Source organism: Myotis nattereri (genome assembly GCF_964212035.1).
Source record: "Myotis nattereri genome assembly, chromosome: 3".
NCBI classification, from domain to species: Eukaryota; Metazoa; Chordata; class Mammalia; order Chiroptera; family Vespertilionidae; genus Myotis; species Myotis nattereri.
This window is the reverse complement of record NC_138077.1, coordinates 210,278,104-210,296,817: the sequence shown is the minus strand read 5'-3', so window position 1 is coordinate 210,296,817 and position 18,714 is coordinate 210,278,104. Positions and strand designations below refer to the sequence as shown.

Sequence of the window (18,714 nt, the reverse complement as noted above, 5' to 3'; positions counted from 1 at the left end):
CGAACACGAGCTCTGGAGGGGCAGGCTTGTTTTGTTTTGTATCCTGTTCTACTGACAGCCTAGCCCCATACATAGAATATAGCAAGTTTTCAATAAACACTTATTGAATGAATGAAAAATTCTCTTTAATACTTAATCTTGCTATTATTTTCACTCGGCAGTGAAAGAAAGTAAAGATCAGAGGTTGCCCCAAGTTATAGAGTTAGGAAATGGCAAGGCCAAGACTTGAACCAGGGTCCCAATGTGGGCCTCTCCCCCACACCATTCTCCCTCCTTGTGGTGCTGCCTCCTCATGAGGGAGCTGACTGGAAAGGATCTGATTGATGCCTGTGACCCCCCAATACATTCATGTCCAAATTCTCCCTCTTGAAGACAGACTCTCCTATCTCACAGCACGACGTCCTAGCCCAACAAACCAGCCTCAGGGACAAGCTTCGAAAACCACAGAAGATGTACCCACAAAAGAAGAGGATAAGCTACCACTCCCCCAAATGCAGAATAGCCAATGGGAAAAGAGGAAGTTTGGGCCAAGCACCAACCAATGAACAAATGTCTACAAAATAAACAGGAAAGGCTGACCAACTCTCCCATGGGGGTGGGGAAGGTATCTACTTCCCCTGCTCCTCTCTTAATCCCAGTTCTTCCATATTCCCCCGGTAGATGCAGAGACCTTGGCAAAGACATGATAGGATCATGCAGATAGTACAGCTGTCTGGGGCTTTGGAGCCTTTTGGCTGTGGCTTCTTCTCTTGCTATGGCTCCTGTAATTTTGACTCTAGAAAATCAGAGCTCAGGATAAACACTGCACGTAGGGCTGCCCCTCAAGCAATGAAAAACAACTTTAAAGTTTCCTCTTCAGGTGCAAAGCTCAGGGTGAAGACAGAAAGGAATCCGGGACAGAACCCAAGGCCACCAAGAAGCAGTGTCTCTGCCTGGAGCATCCCCTCTCATGTTCTGCCCCTTGGGGACCTAAGCACATTGTGTGAGGGACCCCGGCACGATGCCATCACGCTCTAGGCCTGGCTGGCTGTGCTCCTGCAGGCACTCACAGCTGCGTGTCTCCGGCCCTCGTTGCGGTCAGCGCCCAGCCATTCCAGGGCTCGCTTCACCTCAAACTCCACATACTCAGCGGTAAAAGTGTCCCCTGCCATGGCGAGGCGACCAATGGCCTTGGATGCCATTTCCATGACAACTGGGTCATTAGAGGGGAGGAGGTTCCGAAGATAATTAGCAAATCGCCCGATTCGGGTGGCATTCCCACCTTCCACTCCTATGAGGCTGGCTGGAAAAGAGAAAGGCAAAAGGTGAGGATGAACACATGCGGTCCAGGAAAGTGCGCTGCCTTGAAAGGAAAGCTGGCAGGACCCCTTCCTTTCATTCTGAGTACACACGGTAAGGTCCAGACGGTAAGCAATGCTGACACTTTTCATTTTAACCAACAGATTTGATATTTGTACAAGGATATTTGCATAAAGCAAAATGCTCTCATTTTAGTATATATGATTTGTTTTCCCAAGGAAAGGAAAAGAAACTAGGACTGAAAATTAAATCGCAGGCTGGATGACCACCTCTGGGAGTTGAAAATTACCTGCCTTTTGTTCACTGTCCCAACTCTACTTTTCCATTCATGAGCCTTATGGCAGATATTACTCCACAGAGAAATTAGAACCTGCGAAGAGTTACATGGGGTGGTGGAAAGAAAGCTGGCGTCTAGTCTCAGCTCTGGCACACTGTCTGGCCTAGAAAAGTTGCTTCATGGTTCTGAGACTCCATATTTGAAAATACTTGCTTTGCCTAAGTGCCAGGACTATTGCTATAATTAATAGCAATAAGTACACGGAAAGCCACCGGGCTCCTTAAAAATTTAATAAACGAATATGAACTAAGCATCTAATAAGCAGCAGATACGGGGTGCAGTGGACACAAAGGTGAACAGTCCTTTGTTCCCAGCTGATACTGTCACCAGAGACTGTCCTTACCTATGGCCAAGATGCCACCTTTCCTCTCATTGGCATCTGAGCTGGAAACCAGTTCAAAAATGTGATGGTTCAGCTGATCATAGAAGCGAGTAGACTCCTCTTGACTCATCTGCAAAGGAAGATGTACTCAGAACAATTTCTAATGTCTCCCTGATGATGGTGATGGTGCTGGTGGCGTGGTTTCCAAAAAATAGGACCTGACAGGTATCAGCAGGTACGGTTTAAACTGAACAGAACAAAGGCACTTCCCATTTCTATAAACTATAGAGCAACTGAACTCGCAATTCATCTATTTATTTAACAAACACTATTGCGTATACTCCAAGGGTCCTGTCCTCGGATCTACCTGGTACCAGGGGTGTAAGAACGAACAAGACAATATCCCCGACCTCCAGTTTGATCTCTATTTTAAAAACCCCAAGCTCTTCCAACCCACCCCAACCCATGTTATCAGGCAAAAAGAATCAAAGGTCTGGAATGCAGTGTGAAAAAGAAAAAAAAAATTTAAAAACAGCTGACTCTACGCTGATTCCTAAAGTGTCACAACACCGAGAGGCCACAGAAAGGTACAACCGCAGCAAAGGAACCTGCATATTTTAGGGACGTGAGAAACTGGGTGCCTTTCTGAAACAGAATCTTACTTAGCTGTACAGTGAAATCTAAGCCAGGGAAGGCGCACTTGCCCAAACATCCATAACGAATGGCCCCAATCACAGAAGCCCCCACCTCTCGAAGCTCCATGGTGACATAGTGCTGCAGCTCCTTGGCAGCTTTGGCCCTGGTCTCCTCATTCCGGCTCTTCAGGCCGCTGGCAAACTGCTGCAGGATGCTCACATTGCTAGATGCCATGGCCGCTGCGGCGGCGGCCGCGGGTCCGGTTCCAAGCATCTTGCCCTGAGGTTCTGTGGAGAAAAGCTTCCTTTAATATTCTGGATAACAAACTACGGCGATACTTATTTATGGCCCCGTTCCTCAACACAGATCTCCACCCTGTCCACGTCAGGTGGGGAGACCTCGCTGAGGACTGTGTAGAAAGCCTCTATTTATTCAACAATGACTCATGTTTAGAAGAGGCAGCACAGTAAGAGGGTCAAATTGTGGGCTGTGGAGCCAGGCTACCTGAGTTTGAATCCACCCCCAAATTATATTCCTTGAGAAAATACTTAAAATGTCTATTTCCTCAGCTGCCACTGGGCAATAATAGTACCTAACTCATAGGGTTGATGTGAGAACTAAGTAAGTTAATACATGTTAAAAAGTGCTGGGCACACTGCGAGTTCTTAAAATTGTTAGCTATTATCATTATTACTACGATGCACATGGCAGAGTGCCAGGAACTAAAAGTGGGGAGGTGCCGAAACCGGTTTGGCTCAGTGGATAGAGCGTCGGCCTGCGGACTGAAGGGTCCCAGGTTCGATTCCGGTCAAGGGCATGTACCTGGGTTGCGGGCACATCCCCAAGTGGGAGGTGTGCAGGAGGCAGCTGATCGATGTTTCTCTCTCATCGATGTTTCTAACTCTCTCTCTCTCTCCCTTCCTCTCTGTAAAAAATCAATAAAACATATTTAAAAAAAAAAAAGTGGGGAGGTAAGAGAGAATAAATCCTACCTACAACTACCTCTTTCCTCAAGGAGTTCAATTTAAAGAAAGTAATTATTCTATGGCAACACGGTCCAACAGAAATAAAATACAAACTGCAAGTTTACATTTCCTAGTAGCCATATAAAAAAAAAAAAGTAAAAAGAAACGGGTGAAATGAACTTTATTTAATACAATATATCCAAAATATCACTTCAATGTTATTAATGTCAAAAATGGATACATTCCCATCCTTTTTTTTTTTTTTTTTTTGTACCAAATGTCTAAAATCTAGCGTGCATCTTACACTTACAACAATCTCAGTGTGGACGAGTCACATTTCAAACACTCTGCGCCACACGTGGCTGGTGGCGCGGCCCTGGACCGTGCGGGTCTACAGAACACTAACACTTGAAAGGACCCCGAGAGCATTCGTTCATTCCTGCATTAGGTACCGTCTCTTCTCTCCATGAGCTTACAACCTGGGGGTGAATACAAATAATCAGGCAACCGCAATAAAGCGGCCAGAATAGGGCTCAGCCAACATACATTACATATATATACATATATATGTCTTCATATACATTATGTGTTATATATATATCTACACATATATACGTTATAAACATTATACGTATTATATACATAGTTACACGTATACCTACATAAATACATATCTCCTACGTATGTCCAGATTATCTTAGAAAACCAGTTTTTCAAAGTTCTTATTTTGAAAGACTTAGTGATGCTGAGAAAGAAAAAATAAGGAGTAAACGCTTTTGAAAGCTTTTCAATACTCCAGTGCCAAGAAAATGACTGCAAAAGAAGGGTCACCCTTCCGGGGAGGGGAAACCCAGAAACCCGCGACAGGGTGCGTGCGCGGCCGCCTCTGCGAGGGGCAGGAAGCGTCCATTGCCGGGAGGCCCCCGGCTCCTCGCAAATGTCAATGGAGGCACCGGCGGGCGGGCATCCTGAGGACCCTGGCGAGGGCTTCGGAAAGGAGCCGACGTTGGGAGGCTGAGCCTGGGATGGGAGCGGGGGAGGCACGAGGACGGAGCCTGCGGAGGGGACCGAGCTCGGACTTGGGGAACGGGCCCACGGAGCCTCCAGGTTGGAGTGCAAGGGGCTGACACCGGCGCCGGTCCGCCCTGAAGACAATTGGGAGGTGGACGCCAAGGCGGCCCGGCAGTACCGGGGCTCCTGGGCCGGCCTTCGCGGCGCCACAGGCGCGCGGCGGACTCAGAGGTTCGGGGATCCCCCGCGGACCCGGGAGGAGGTGGGCGCTGCCTCACAGGGTGGGGGCCAGGGCTCCGGCGGTGCTCAACTCCAGGGTGCCGTCTCCCAGGGTACCCCGCGTTCCGGCGGGCGGCTTCCCCGTCCCCCTACCCCGGGCCAGACTGGCTGTGGGTTTGGACACTCCGCCGCCCTGCAGGGGTCGGTGCCAGGCTCCGGACTCACCGTGCGGCTTCGGCCACGGCCTCAGCGGGCCGCCAACAGCGCCGGTACCGCCTCAGGCCCCCCGGCCCCACCACCCGCCTTCCCCACTGTCCTCTAAGCCGCGGGAGGGAGGGCAGGTTCCCAGCGCCAACGACCAATCGACAGGCGCAAGAAGACGATGGACTGAAACGCTGGCCAATAGGAATGAAGGAGAAGTGAAGCTTGGGGACCCGGCTTCTCTGGGGGGCGGGGACTGTTCAAATAGACAAACCACGCGGCCAGTGGCAGACGAAAGGAGGCTCAGGTCCACTCGGGAGAACCAATCGGTCGTGAGTTGACTTCAGTCACTTCCACGCACACATCCGGTCCATCGCTACTATAATTCCCCCCAGCATTGGGGGTGCGGCCCTGTCTAGTCCGCTGTCTGGTACCTGGGATGGGACTGAGCGGTGGTTAGCGAAGGCTCGCGGCCACGACTGGAGGAAAAGACGTAAACTTTTCGGGCTTATGGGACCGTGATTTCTCTTTTGTTAAGTGTAACATGTATTTGAAAAGTTTTTTACTTAGATTTACTTCTTTTCCAAAATTATCGAAGCTCACAAGATCATTCGCGAGAAACCATAGCCAAATTTGAACTAAATGAGCTTCTCCTAAATCAATAATTTCAAAGCAACATAATTTTAAAAACAACTTTTCAGAAAACAATAACAAAAATAGAAGTTGACTACATCTTAATTAAAAAAAACTATGGCCTATTATAATAAATATTGAATATTCCTAAATAATCCACAATAGGAGTCATTAAATAAAATATAACACATTTTTATTACATATGTCGCCATTAATAATGGTAATGTAGATGAATATTTGTTAAGAAGGAAGAGGGTTCATAATTTATTAAAAATAAAAATTACACAATATAAGTATCATATAACCATTAAAAACATTTATGTATTTCTTATGTGTCTTTGTTACCATGGGGAACATGTACAAAGATGTAATGAAACTTGGGGAAGACATACTATTTTCTTTATACATTATCATCAATGAATTGTGTAATAAAAATATAGTGTTTTTTGAGGATATGGAAATTTCCTGAAGTGTTAACCTGCCAAATTAAAAAGGTTTGGTAATATTCTGTGGCTAACAAAATACTCTCAGATTGAAAAAAAAATAATGATTATTGCTTTAAGTTTAGGATCTCTTCATTGCATTGATTTTCTGTGAAATAATTGCTACTCTGAATTTCACATTTCTCACTTGTGTTCAACATGTCCATATTTACTCATTAAACATTTTTGATTATGTAATATATTCACTGCTCAAATCTCAAAATAAATAAAATGGTATTTATCACCAAGTCTTGCGTCACCCCTGTCCTTTCACTTATTTTCTGTTTTTCTGTATCCCAAATATATATTTTTATTTTTCCATTTTATTACAGTATATCACTGTTCTGTACTTTAAAAAAATTAGTATATCTTAGAGATCTTTCTGTCTTCGTAAATAGAAAGCTTCCTTGTTCTTTTGTTGTTATAGCTGCATAGTATTCCATCACATGATGTACCATCATTTATTTTTCCAGTCCTCTGTTGATGGACCTTTGTATTGTTTACAAATTCTTGTTATTACTAATGATGCTACAATAAATTCATATATATATAATTTTATTCCCTGGCATTAGATCAAAACAGATACCCAGAAATGGGATTAGAGGGGTCAACACGTGTAGTTTGATGGGTATTATCAAATTTAACTCTATGAAGGAGGTACCAATTTTCATTTCCATCAGCAATATGAGATTTTTGCCACCCTAAGACATGACAAGGCTGTTTTCTAATTAACTATCAAAGATGGCTTTATAGTAACAGTAACCAGTGCATTTTAAGCCTCTTTTCCAAATTTACAAAGAGCTTTCTTATCCATTATGTTAAAATAATAACTAATATTATTTGAGTATTTACAAAGTATCAGGCATTTTGGTGACCATTATGTTTTTTAAAAATTCGTTTTTAGAGAGAGAGGAAGGGCTAGGGATAGAGAAAAACATTGATGTGAGAGAAACATCATCAATCAGCTGCCTCCTGCATGCCCCCTACTGGGGATCGAGTCTGCAACCTGGGCATGTGCCCCGACCAGGAATCTAACCAATTGCCTCTTGGTTTATGGGTCCATGCTCAACCACTGAGCCACAAGGACCATGCTGGTGGACTGTTGGGGTCCAACCCCAGCAGGTCCAGGGGTTCCCAAAGGTGTGGACAGAGTCAGCAAAGAAGGAATGACGACAGAGTCAGCAAAGAAGGAATGACACGGAGACAGCCTTCAGTTGATCAGCAGTCTAGCCAGGTTCTAGCCAGGATCTCCCGCCAGGTTCTGTGTTTTATTGTCTTGTTACATCTGTATTTATACCAGTTGATTTTAATCCTGTCAATTTCTATTCCAAAGGTTAGGGCGTTTCTTATCTCCATTCCAGGGAGTAAAGATTATGTAGCTTAAGCGTGATTGTTTGTAGTTAAAGTGATTAACTACCCCCCTGGCACTTAGTTAAGGGGTTTTATTCCCTCCCTAACTTCAGGGAAAAATCCCTACCTGGGGAAACAACCTTTCTCAGAGAGGTGGCCTTGGTTAAAACACATAGCACTAAGAGGGGGAGCAAACATATTAAGAACAGTATGCCATATACGCTAGGTCCCTTGAAACATATGCTGTGCAGATGTTTCTTCCCTGCAGCGACTGTGTCAAGCAGCAAGGATGGACCTGCTTCCGGCAGTGGACATTACAGAATAGAGGTTAAAAGCAGGGTAGAGTCAAACTAACTGAATCTGAAACTTAGCACTAGCACTTACCAGCTATATGAGCAAGTACTTAATGTCTATATACATATTCTCTTACTTGAAGAACTGAAAGATTATAATGTACCCATTGACAACCAAGGGTTGGATGGTTGTTGGCACCAATTCAGTCAACAGGAATCCCCAATTAGGCATGTGGTGAGGAAGGAGCTTTTATTCAGTGCAAACAGCCCAACTGTGACACAGCATGGCTGTGGAACAGCTCCGTAGCATTTCAGCTGCAGTCGGAGAAACACAGTCTTCAGTGGAAAGTGTGCTTCTACAGCCAGAGGGGAGCTAACTTATATAGACAGAAGTCCCTGCCTCTGGTCCCTGATTGGTCTGTCCTCATGCAAATGAAGATTCCAAATCCTCGAAGTTTGATTGGGTCAAAAGGCACTGTCCTGATTGGTCAGAATGAATCAGTTCTGATTGACCGGTGAAGATGTTGATGGGGGATATAGCTGCACAGCTAGATTGGCTCAAGTGACAGGAGCACATTGCAGGCAGGCAGTTCAGTGCTGGAGACAGGTAGCTGAATGCAGGCTTCTCCCTGAAGTGCGGTTTGCATAAGATGCCCCAGTTTAGAAATGGCTGTTAGGCTGTGTGTGTGTGTGTGTGTGTGTGTGTGTGTGTGTGTGTGTGCTTAAGGAAATTTGAGCCCAATTGGCCACCAGGAGCCCTTCTTAGTAGGTATCTTTTTTCTTAGTGTCCACACTACCTTGGTAGGCACTGTTGTAAGGGTTAAATGCTACTGCATGTGAAGTACCTAAAACACTACATGACACATGCAGAGTCAGTAAATGCTGTTACTGTTCTTTCTGAACATTTCCTACAAGGCAGGTTGTATTGCCCCCACTTTATACTTTTTCCATGAGTAAAATGACATACAGAAAGACTGGGTCATAGAATTGGTAAGGGAGGAGTTAAAAAATATCTGCTTCTTCCTAGTGTCCCATTGGCCGTATAGGTTACTTGGGTTTGCAAGTATGTATTGGGTGCTAAAGTGGCAAATTAACAACCAGCTTCCGCGGTTCTCAACCTGTGGGTCGCGACCCCTTTGGCGGTCGAACGACCCTTTCACAGGGGTCGCCTAAGACCATCCTGCATAGCAGATATTTACATGACGATTCATAACAGTAGCAGCATTACAGTTATGAAGTAGCAACGAAAATAATTTTATGGTTGGGTCACAACATGAGGAACTGTATTTAAAGGGCCAGAAGGTTGAGAACCACTGAGCTAGCTGGTAAGGGAGGGACCATGTATGTCTGTACAGGGCTGGCTTTGTGGCTGCTGTGACCTGTGAGGTTATCACGCTCTGTCTTGAAATTCTTAATGATTTTTAAGAAGGGGCCCCACATTTTTATTTCGCACTGGGTACCAAAATTATCTAGTCAGTCCTGTGGACATATATGTTATATTTTTAGTATAACTTTCATTGATATAAAGGATGTGTCGCATACAACTCACAAATAATAAAATACACAACACTTTTAAAAATATGTTCTTATTGATTTTAGAGAGAGAGGAAGGAAGAGAGAGAGCTAGAAACATCGATTGGCTGCTTCCTGCATGCCCCCTACTAGGGACTGAGCCTGCAACCCAGGCATGAGCCCTGACTGGGAATCGAACTGGCGACCTCTTGGTCCATGGGACAATGCTCAACCAACTGAGCCACACTGACTGAGCCACAATACTTTTTATTGTAAATTCCATATAGCCAATGGATTCTAACAGGAGTCTTATTTTTTTTTTTTTTAATATCGTGTAGCCTCCCTATGGTTGCAGTTGACCGATGAGTATAGTTCCAACATGAATGTTGGTTGATATTTTCTTTTATGTTAATGAGTAAGGGGAAAGTGAGACAATCAAGAGATACCTTGAAATTTCGCTAGTTTGTCAATGGCGTGAAGACTTCTTTGCTGAACTGGATAATCATTTTCCAATACTGGAAGAATATTTCCTCATATTTTTGCTGCTATTCACAATGTAAGGGCTATAGAGTTGACACTTTTAAGTCTAATCTGCATGATAAACTTTTTTCAGTGATTGTAGTCTAGATGAACAAAACAATTATCAGGCATTTGCTGGTTTGCATGCAATAAATATTCCCACTATGTCAGATTCCAACTACCAATGACTGTCACTGAATGAAAAGCTGGGAGGAGATATGAATGAGCAAGCAGCATCTTGTTATATAGTATTTCCACAATGCAGATACAACACATGTGAACAGCCCAACCAGGGTTGCTCAGTAGTTGAGCATGGGCCCATGAGCCAAGAGGTCACTGGTTCAATTTCAGGTCAGGGCTCATGCCCAGGTTTTGGGTTTGATCCTTAGTAGGGGATGTACAGGAGACAGCCGATCCATGATGTTTCTCTCTCATTGATGTTTCTATATCTCTATCCTTTTCCCTTCCTCTCTCTCTAAAGTCAATAAAAACATTAAACAAAAACAAATGTGAACAACCTAAAGAGCACAAATGGTAAAATGTAGTAATGAGGAAGTAATGAGCTTAGAGTATTTGTTAATTTTATTTTAATACTAGGGGCCCAGTGCACGAATTCGTGCACCTTAAAAGGAACTGTGGTCAGCGAGGCTGCAGTGGGCAGAGGGGTGGGTCTCGGCCCATCCTCTGTGCCCCTGCTTGGCTCCTCCCGCCACAGCCCCCAGTCCCCTGTCTGCCGGCAGCCCTGCTCCCACCACTGCTGCTCCCAAGTGCTGACAGCGCCGGTCCTGCTCACACCCGCTGATGGCACAGAGCAATTGGGGCCAGCACCAGCCACGGGTGCAAGCAAGGCCGGCGCCTCAGAGGGTGCAAGCGGCGGCTGCTGCCCTGATTGCCCCCCAGGAACAGGGGGAGGTGAAGAAGCCCTCAGGGGCAATTGGGGTCAGCAGCCACCACTCGCACCTGCTGACGGTGCCGAGTGATTGGGACCAGCTGCGGGTGTGAGCGCCGGCTCAGGTGCTGGCAGCGGGTGCAAGCAGGGCTGTTGCCTGCAGCAGGTGCGAGCGCCAGGTCAGACTGTGGCACATGGGAGCAAAGAATTTTCAGTAACCACCAGAGGCTCACCCGATGACAGCAACCGGGGCCCCGCCTTGATCTGGTGCCCCCACTCACCAGCTCCACCATCCCACCACAGCCGACGCCCACCATGTCCCGTGTACACCCCCTGGTGGTCAGCACACGTCATAGTGACCAGTTGTTTGGTTGTTCTGCCGTTTGGTCTATTTGCATATTAGGGTTATATATATATATATATATATATATATATATATATATATATATAACTGTACTAGTAACTTTGTGTAGTTTAATTTTTAATAATGGCTGTGCTTAGTGAGTGGCTCACAAAACTTCTTAAAATTTAACAACCAACTCTCCCCAGTCAGAAGGAGCTCCCGAAGCTCCCAGAAGGTGGGCAATGAGAGCCGGCAATGAAGACACCCAGCCGGCTACCTAGTCGGGTGGGAAGGGCAGTTATTCGTGTGCTATGAGTAGGCAGGCCAGTTTACGCCATTGGAAGTTGCACAATAGAAAGTGAGAGTTCTTGCTGTCGTGATTATTATTAGAGTTAATAATTTCTTAGACATCATTTACCGTTTCAGAGCTTCAAGTTTCTCATTTGAAAAAATCGGGGATAATGATACTTTTCTTACCTCCTCAATGCGCTCCCTGACTTTTGTTGGTTTTGTTCATTGCTGCGTACAATAGTGCGCCCACTGCATTGACACAATGAGTGCGTCCTATTTCGGTGCATGAAAGCTCTTGGGAAGCCGAAAAGCCACATGCATCGTGGTGGATCGCGTGATGCTAAGCGAGGCTGCATTCAGCGGGTCTCCCAGCAGCTGCGGGGCGCACACCTGGGAGAGAAGGCTGCCCCGCCCCGCCCCGCCCCGCCCCGCCCCGCCCCTGCCCCGCCCCCGCCCCGGACCCTCCGGGCCCGGCCCGCCAGTGCCCGCGGCCCCTGTTTCCCGCCGGCCTCCAGAGGCGGGCGCACAAGATGGCGGCCCCGGTATCCCCGGGGAGGTGGTCGCCTCTCGGCTTCGGGCTCTAGCGCCGAGCCGGGTCCGGAGACAACTTTCGCGCAGGTGACCGGAAGGCCGAGCGGTGCTACCGGGCTCGTGGGGCGCCAGGCCCGCTCGCTACTGCCCCGGGGCCCCGCTGCGTCCCCAGCCCTGCCCCGGGGCGGACCCGAAGGAAGGTCAGGGCTGGACGCCCCGCCCCTCCCGGTCCCATCGCCGTGGCTGTTCTGTGGGTGGCTCACTATCAACGTTGACGACTTCAGCCACGTGCACCTCCATGGCGGCCTCGCCGGTCCCGGGGGAGAAGATTAGCATCCAGGCGGGAGAGACCGCCCCGGCCGGGGACAGGGACCTGCTGGGCAACGACTGCCCCGAGTGGGACAAGCCCGTCCCGCGCTCCTGGAGGCACAAGTGCGCCTCCTATGTGCTGGCCCTGCGCCCCTGGAGCTTCAGCGCCTCGCTCACCCCGGTGGCCCTGGGCAGCGCCCTGGCCTACAGATCCCAGGGCGTCCTGGACCCCAGGCTGTTGGTGGGCTGTGCCGTGGCGGTGCTGGCCGTGCACGGGGCTGGCAACTTGGTCAACACGTACTATGACTTTTCCAAGGGCATTGACCACAAAAAGAGCGACGACCGGACCCTGGTGGACCGGATCTTGGAGCCCCAGGATGTGGTCCGGTTTGGAGTCTTCCTCTACACCCTGGGCTGTGTCTGTGCCGCTTGCCTCTACTACCTGTCCGCCCTGAAACTGGAGCACTTGGCTCTCATCTACTTCGGGGGCCTGTCTGGCTCCTTTCTCTACACGGGAGGTAAGGACTGGCCCGATTCCTGTGCTGGATGGAGGTCTTCGTTGCATGGACTCCAAACTGCGGCTTTGGGTGGGAGTTAGGACTAGAGGAGGGGTATCAAAAGTTCCCAGGCCACTTATGTGAAATCTGTAGTGTGCGGGTTCTGTGGGTTATTCTGAAAACAAGAGTGGGTTGAGAAGATCCTGGCGTGGCTTATGGATGTTAGAAATTATATATATATATATATATATATGTCATTGCCATATATATGGAAACTTTTTGTATCCAATTTCTTTTTGTTGGCCCTATCTTATAATGCCACAGTTACAAATTTTAGTGGAATTAACTTTGAAGCCCTCACAATTGGTACAGCTAATTAAGGTGGTGCTGGCCAGGTGGCTAAGCTCTGTTTATTGAGCATTTATTATGTGCCAGCACTGTTCCCTGTGAACACAGCAGTCACAGATATCCCTGCTCCTGTGAAAGTTATTTTATAGATGATGGGGAGAGACAGAAAGCAAAGCTAGTCCATTATAGTTCGGTTGGCCAATGTCCTGGTTGCTCAGGACTGAGAGGGTTCCCAGGATGTGGGCCTTTGGGTGCTGAAACCAGGAAAGTTCCTGGTGGGTTAGGATGAGTGGGTGCCCTGATGATAGCATATGAAAGATGATTAGTGCCACGGAGAGGAATAGTAAGTAGAGCCAGGAAGGGGGACACAGCGGACTGTTTTAAGCAGTTTGATCAGGGAAAGCCTCATCAAAAAGGTAACATGTGGGCAAAAATGGAAGGAGGTGAGAAGTGAGGGAGTTGGCTGAGCAGGGTGTCCCAACTCTTGGAACGGCAATTGCCAAAGGCATTAAGGCAGGAATGTTCCTGAAAAGTTTGAGGAGCAGCATGGAGACCAGGGTGAGAGAGAGAGAAAGTGAAAGGAAGTGAAGTAAGGGAAGTATGCTTGGGGAGGTCAGGGAGGCACAAATATTATGTAGGCCTTACTGTTTTAAAAGAGTTACTCTGGCTAAAGTATGGAGAATGGATAAAGGGGAGTGAGCAAGGGTAGAAGCAGGGAGATGGAGGAGAAGGGAGCTGCTGAGTAACCCAGGCAAGAGATGTTTGGTGGCTTGGATCAGGCTGGTAGTGGAGAGGGAAGAAGTAGTCAGGCAGGGTATGCTGATAGATGGGGTGTGAGGCAGGAGAGAAAGAAGAATTAAGCATAACTCAGAGGTTTTGTGCTGGGGTCCAACCCCAGCAGGTCCAGGGGTCCCCAAAGGTGTGGACGGAGTCAGCGAAGAAGGAAGGACACGGAGGCAGAGTTCAGTTGATCATCATAGCCAGGTTCTCTAGGTTCTCCAGCCAGGTTCTGTAGCCATGTTCCCTCACTAGGTTCTCCAGCCAGGTTCAGTCACCAGGTTCTAGTCAGGTTCTCTTGCCATGTTCTATCCAGGTTCTGTAGCCAGGTTCTGTCTCTAGGTTCTTCAGCCAGGTTCTGTCTCTAGGTTCTGTCTCTAGGTTCTGTCTCTAGGTTCTGTGGCCAGTTTCTGTCCAGGATCTTTTGCCATGTTCTCTCCAGCGAAGTTCTTCTGTCTGTAGGTTCTGTGTCTAGGTTCTGGGTCCTGTTGTCTTGTTACATCTGTATTTATACCAGTTGATTCCAATCCTATCAATCTCTATTCCAAAGGTTAGGGCGTTTCTTATCTCCATTCCAGGGAGTAAAGATTATGTAGCTTAAGCATGATTGTTCGTAGTTAAAGTGATTAATTACCCGCCTGGCACTTAGTTAAGGGGTTTTATTCCCTCCCTAACTTCAGGGGAAAATCCCTACCTGGGGAAACAACCTTTCTCAGAGAGGTGACCTTGGTTAAAACACATAGTGCCAAGAAGGTGAGCAAACATATTAAGAACAGTATGCCATATATGCCAGGTCCCTTGAAACAGCAAGGATGGACCGGCTCCCGGCAGTTTTGGCCTGAGCAGCTTGAATAATGGAGTTGATTTCAAGTGAGATAAAGTTGAAGGTAGGTTTTGGGAGAGATAATTGACAGAGCATCTTAATGTAGTACAGTGGTTCTCAACCTTCTGGCCCTTTAAATACAGTTCCTCATGTTGTGACCCAACCATAAAATTATTTTCGTTGCTACTTTATAACTGTAATGTTGCTACTGTTATGAATCGTAATGTAAATATCTGATATGCAGAATGGTCTTAGGCGACCCCTGTGAAAGGGTCGTTCGACCGCCAAAGGGGTCTCGACCCACAGGTTGAGAACCGCTGACGTAGTAGATCTCCAAGTGGAGATGTCAAGTGGATATAAGAGCCAGTTCAGGGAGAGGTCTGAGCTGGAGATAAAGATATTTGGGGCCCTAGCTGGTTTGGCTCAGTGGATAGAGCGTCAGCCTGAGGACTGAAGGGTCCCAGGTTCGATTCCAGTCAAGGGCATGTACCTTGGCTGCGGTACATGCAGCTGATCGGTGTTTCTCCCTCATCGATGTTTCTAACTCTCTATCTTTCTCCCTTCTTCTCTGTAAAAAATCAATAAAATATATTAAAAAAAAAAGATATTTGGGGATCATTGGCACATAAAGTTGTACGACTGGGTGAGACCACCAAAGGAGAGAGTGTTGTTGATAGAGATGTGAGGGGGACCAGGACAGCCCTGGGGCACTCCGACATTATGAGGTGGGGGGAAGCCCTACCCTGCGTGGCTCAGTGGATAGAGCATCGGCCTGTGGACTGAAGGGTCGCGGGTTTGATTCCGGTCAAGGGCATATGCCTGGGTTGTGGGCTCAATTCCCAGTGGGGGGCGTGCAGGAAGCAGCTGATCAATGATTCTCTCATCATTGATGTTTCTTGTTTCTATCTCTCTATCCCTCTCCCTTCCTCTCTGAAATCAATAAAAATATATTTAAAAAAAAAAAGAGGTGGGGAGAAGAGAAGGAGCAGGTAAAGGGAACTGTGATGGAGCATCTGGAGGAGAAAGGAGACCAAGAGACTGGTGTCCTGGTGGTCACTTGTAAGAAGTTCCGTAAAGGGAACCAGTGGATGCTGTAACAGAGTGTGTCAGGGGGTAAGGAGGGAAAAGGCTCTCTCTGTGAAGGCGACACTTAATCTAAGACCTGAAGGATAAGGAGCCATCCTCGGGCAGAATTGGGGTCTGACTCAGGCGCTGAATCCGTCAAGACTGAAGGAACAGCAAACACAAATGCACTGTCACGGGAGAGAGCTTGACACCTAGGATCCACCGAGAGGCCCATGTGTGCGAGAGGGAGAGTGGAGATGTAGTTGGAGAGGTAGGCGGGGGCTAGGTCATGCTGGTCTACTAGGGCCCCAGTCTTCTGTGTGGGTTCCTCCTCAGTCCCAGCTTGCAGGCTTAATCCCTAGGTCTCTTTCCTCTGTCTCCATTTCCTCCTTTCGTGATTTTAGCCAAGTCTCATGGCTCAGATGCTATCTGTTAAACTGGTGACTCAAATTTATACCTCTGGCCCAGATCTCTCCACTACACTCCAGACTCCTACTTAGCTTCTTCCTCGGTAACTTCTCTTCGAGGTCTCCAGGCACCTCCCGCTAGGCGTGTCTGAGACCCAACTCCTGGTCTTCTCCCCAAAGAAACCTGCTCTTCCACAGCTTCCCCCTCTTACTCAGTGGCAACTTCTTCCTTCTAGTTCTTCACAGGCATCATCCCAACTCGTTTCTCACATCGTGCATCAGTCCGTCAGCAAATCCTGTTGACTCTACTTCAGAAATGTATTTGGGATCTGACCTTTGCTCACCACCTCTCGCCACAGCCACTCTTATCTCCCTTGAGTATTTTGGCAGGTTCTTTACTGACTTCTGTGCACCCACTCTTGTCCCTGGCAGGGTGTTCTCAAGCCAGCAGCCAAAGTAATCCTGTTACATCAGTCCTCTGCTCAAAATTCTCCAATGCCTTCCATCTTTTTTTTTTTTTTTTTAATAAGTTTTTATTTCGGGGCGGGAGGGGAGAGAAAGAAACATCAATGATGAGAAAGAATCATTGATCGGCTGCCTCCTGCATGCCCCCTCCTGGGGATTGAGCCCGAAACCTGGGCATGTGCCCTGACCACATGCCTTGACCGTGAATAGAACCATGACCTCCTTGTTCATAGGTCAGCATTCAACCACTGAGCCACACCCATTTGGGCAGTGGCTCCCATCATATTCAGAGTAAAGGCCAAGGTCTTGAGGTCTTGACAATGATCCCAGGGCCATTATCCTCCCATCTTCTCCAGTCCCCCCACTCCGATCTGTCCTCTTCCTTTCCTCTGCCTTCTCACATGCTCCAGCACACTGCCCTCCTGGCTGTTTCTGAAACACACCAGGAATGCTCCTGCCTCATGGATCCTTTGAAGATTCTGCTTCCTGGATTTAGAATGCTTTCCCCCTTCTACCTGTATGATCCCATTTCTAACCTACTCTCCCCATTTGTCAGTTGTTTAGTGAGGCCTTGCTTTCTACCCTACTTAAAGTTACAAAACAATGCTTTCTGCAGCAGCTGAGAAAAAATAAAATTACACACAAACATACAATACACCCTGTGTCCCATCCCCCCCAAACCTGCCCTATTGCGCTTCTCTGCCTTTTCATCACAGCATACTACCTTTTAGCATAAGTAAGTACGTACTTTGTTAATTATCTTCCCTCTTAGACTGTAAACTCCCTGGGGTTAGGGATTTTAGTCTCTGAACCCATGGTGCCCAGAACTGTGTCTGGCATGTAGTCAGTACTTAATATTCATGGAATGAACAAATGGGGAGATAATAAAATATATTGAGCAGAGTAATGACATAATCTGATTTTATGGTTTTTTAAACACTGTCAATTATATAGCAATAAAAGTCATTCTGCGAAGTGCCCAGATTTTAAGTGTTACAGTTTGATGAATTTTGACAGATGCATATGGCTGTATAACCCAAACCCAATCACGATACAGAACATTTCCATCACCCTCAAAAGTTTCCTGGTGCCTCCTCCCCGTCAACCCCCTCTCCCCATCCCAAGCCAGAGGCCACCAGTGCTCTGATTTCTGTTTACGCAGATTTGTTTTGCCTGGTCTAGAACCGCATAGAAATGGAATCATTCCTTATGCATCCTTGTGCCTGACTTCTTTTGCTCAGCAGGAGGCTTTGGAGATTAGCCAGGTTGGGATGTACATTAGCAGTTCCTTTGTTACTTATTTATTTTTATTATTTTTTAAAAATATATATATCTTTATTGATTTCAGAGAGGAAGGGAGAGGGAGAGAGAGATAGAAACATCAATGATGAGAGAGATCATTGGTCGGCTTCCTCCTGTGCAAGCCCCCCACTGGGGATCGAGCCTACAACCCGGGCATGTGCCCTTGACCAGAATCGAATCTGGGACCGTTCAGTTCACAGGCCGACGGTCTATCCACTGAGCCAAACCGGCTAGGGTAGCAGTTCCTTTGCATTGCTGAGTCGTGTTCATCGGATGGACATACTGCAATTTGTTTATCCATTTTCCTGGTCCTCAACATTTGACTTGTGTCCATATTTTGGCTATTTTGCCTGAACATTTGTGTTCATGTTTTTTGATATTTGTTTTCACTTTCCTTGGGTAAATGCCTACGAAGGGAATTGTTGAGTCCTAGGGTAGATGATGTTTAACTTTATGAGAAGTTGCCAGTGTTTTCTGAAGTGGTTGTCCTGCTCTATCCCACAATATGCAAGAGTTTCCGTTGCTCCACATTCTTGTCAACATTTTGATTCCTGTTTTAACGAATTCATTCCAGCTGCTGTGCCGAGATCGGGCCCAGTAGTTCACGGTGGAAAATGGTGTTGGGAGGGGCGGGCGTGCCTTAAAGGAGACGCCCAGGTGGGCCCCTCTCTGGAGCAGGTGCCCACCTGTTGGACACTTAGGACATTGGGCTTCCGCCTCAGGGCACTAGCGTTTTCTTGGGTCAGCTATCCTGTAGGACAGCGGTTCTCAACCTGTGGGTCGCGACCCCTTTGGGGGTCGAACGACCCTTTCACAGGGGTCGCCTAAGACCATCGGAAAACACATCTATAATTACATATTGTTTTTGTGATTAATCACTACGCTTTA

General features: G+C 47.2%; 2 protein-coding genes across 3 annotated transcripts in view; one reads left to right on the top strand and one right to left on the bottom strand.

The window, feature by feature from the left end:
• MTOR (mechanistic target of rapamycin kinase) overlaps positions 1–5,116 on the bottom strand; it is a 115,885-nt gene extending 110,769 nt beyond the window's left edge. The window contains exons 1-5 of the mRNA XM_081086496.1: positions 5,015–5,116; positions 3,870–4,038; positions 2,706–2,881; positions 1,980–2,088; positions 1,050–1,282 (exon numbers count right to left, since the gene is read on the bottom strand). Coding sequence (XP_080942622.1) covers positions 1,050–1,282; positions 1,980–2,088; positions 2,706–2,867 — 504 coding nt within the window. The 5' untranslated portion in view covers positions 2,868–2,881; positions 3,870–4,038; positions 5,015–5,116. The remainder of the gene's footprint in view (positions 1–1,049; positions 1,283–1,979; positions 2,089–2,705; positions 2,882–3,869; positions 4,039–5,014) is intronic.
• A 6,699-nt stretch (positions 5,117–11,815) lies between these two features.
• Positions 11,816–18,714, top strand: part of UBIAD1 (UbiA prenyltransferase domain containing 1) — a 54,684-nt gene continuing 47,785 nt past the window's right edge. Inside the window, exon 1 of one of the 2 annotated variants that reach the window (XR_013995823.1) lies at positions 11,816–12,660. Coding sequence is in view for 1 of the 2 variants with exons in the window: in XM_081088401.1 (XP_080944527.1) it covers positions 12,132–12,660 (529 nt within the window). In the remaining variant the exon portion in view is untranslated. The remainder of the gene's footprint in view (positions 12,661–18,714) is intronic. The other variant, XM_081088401.1, reaches the window with a different exon arrangement.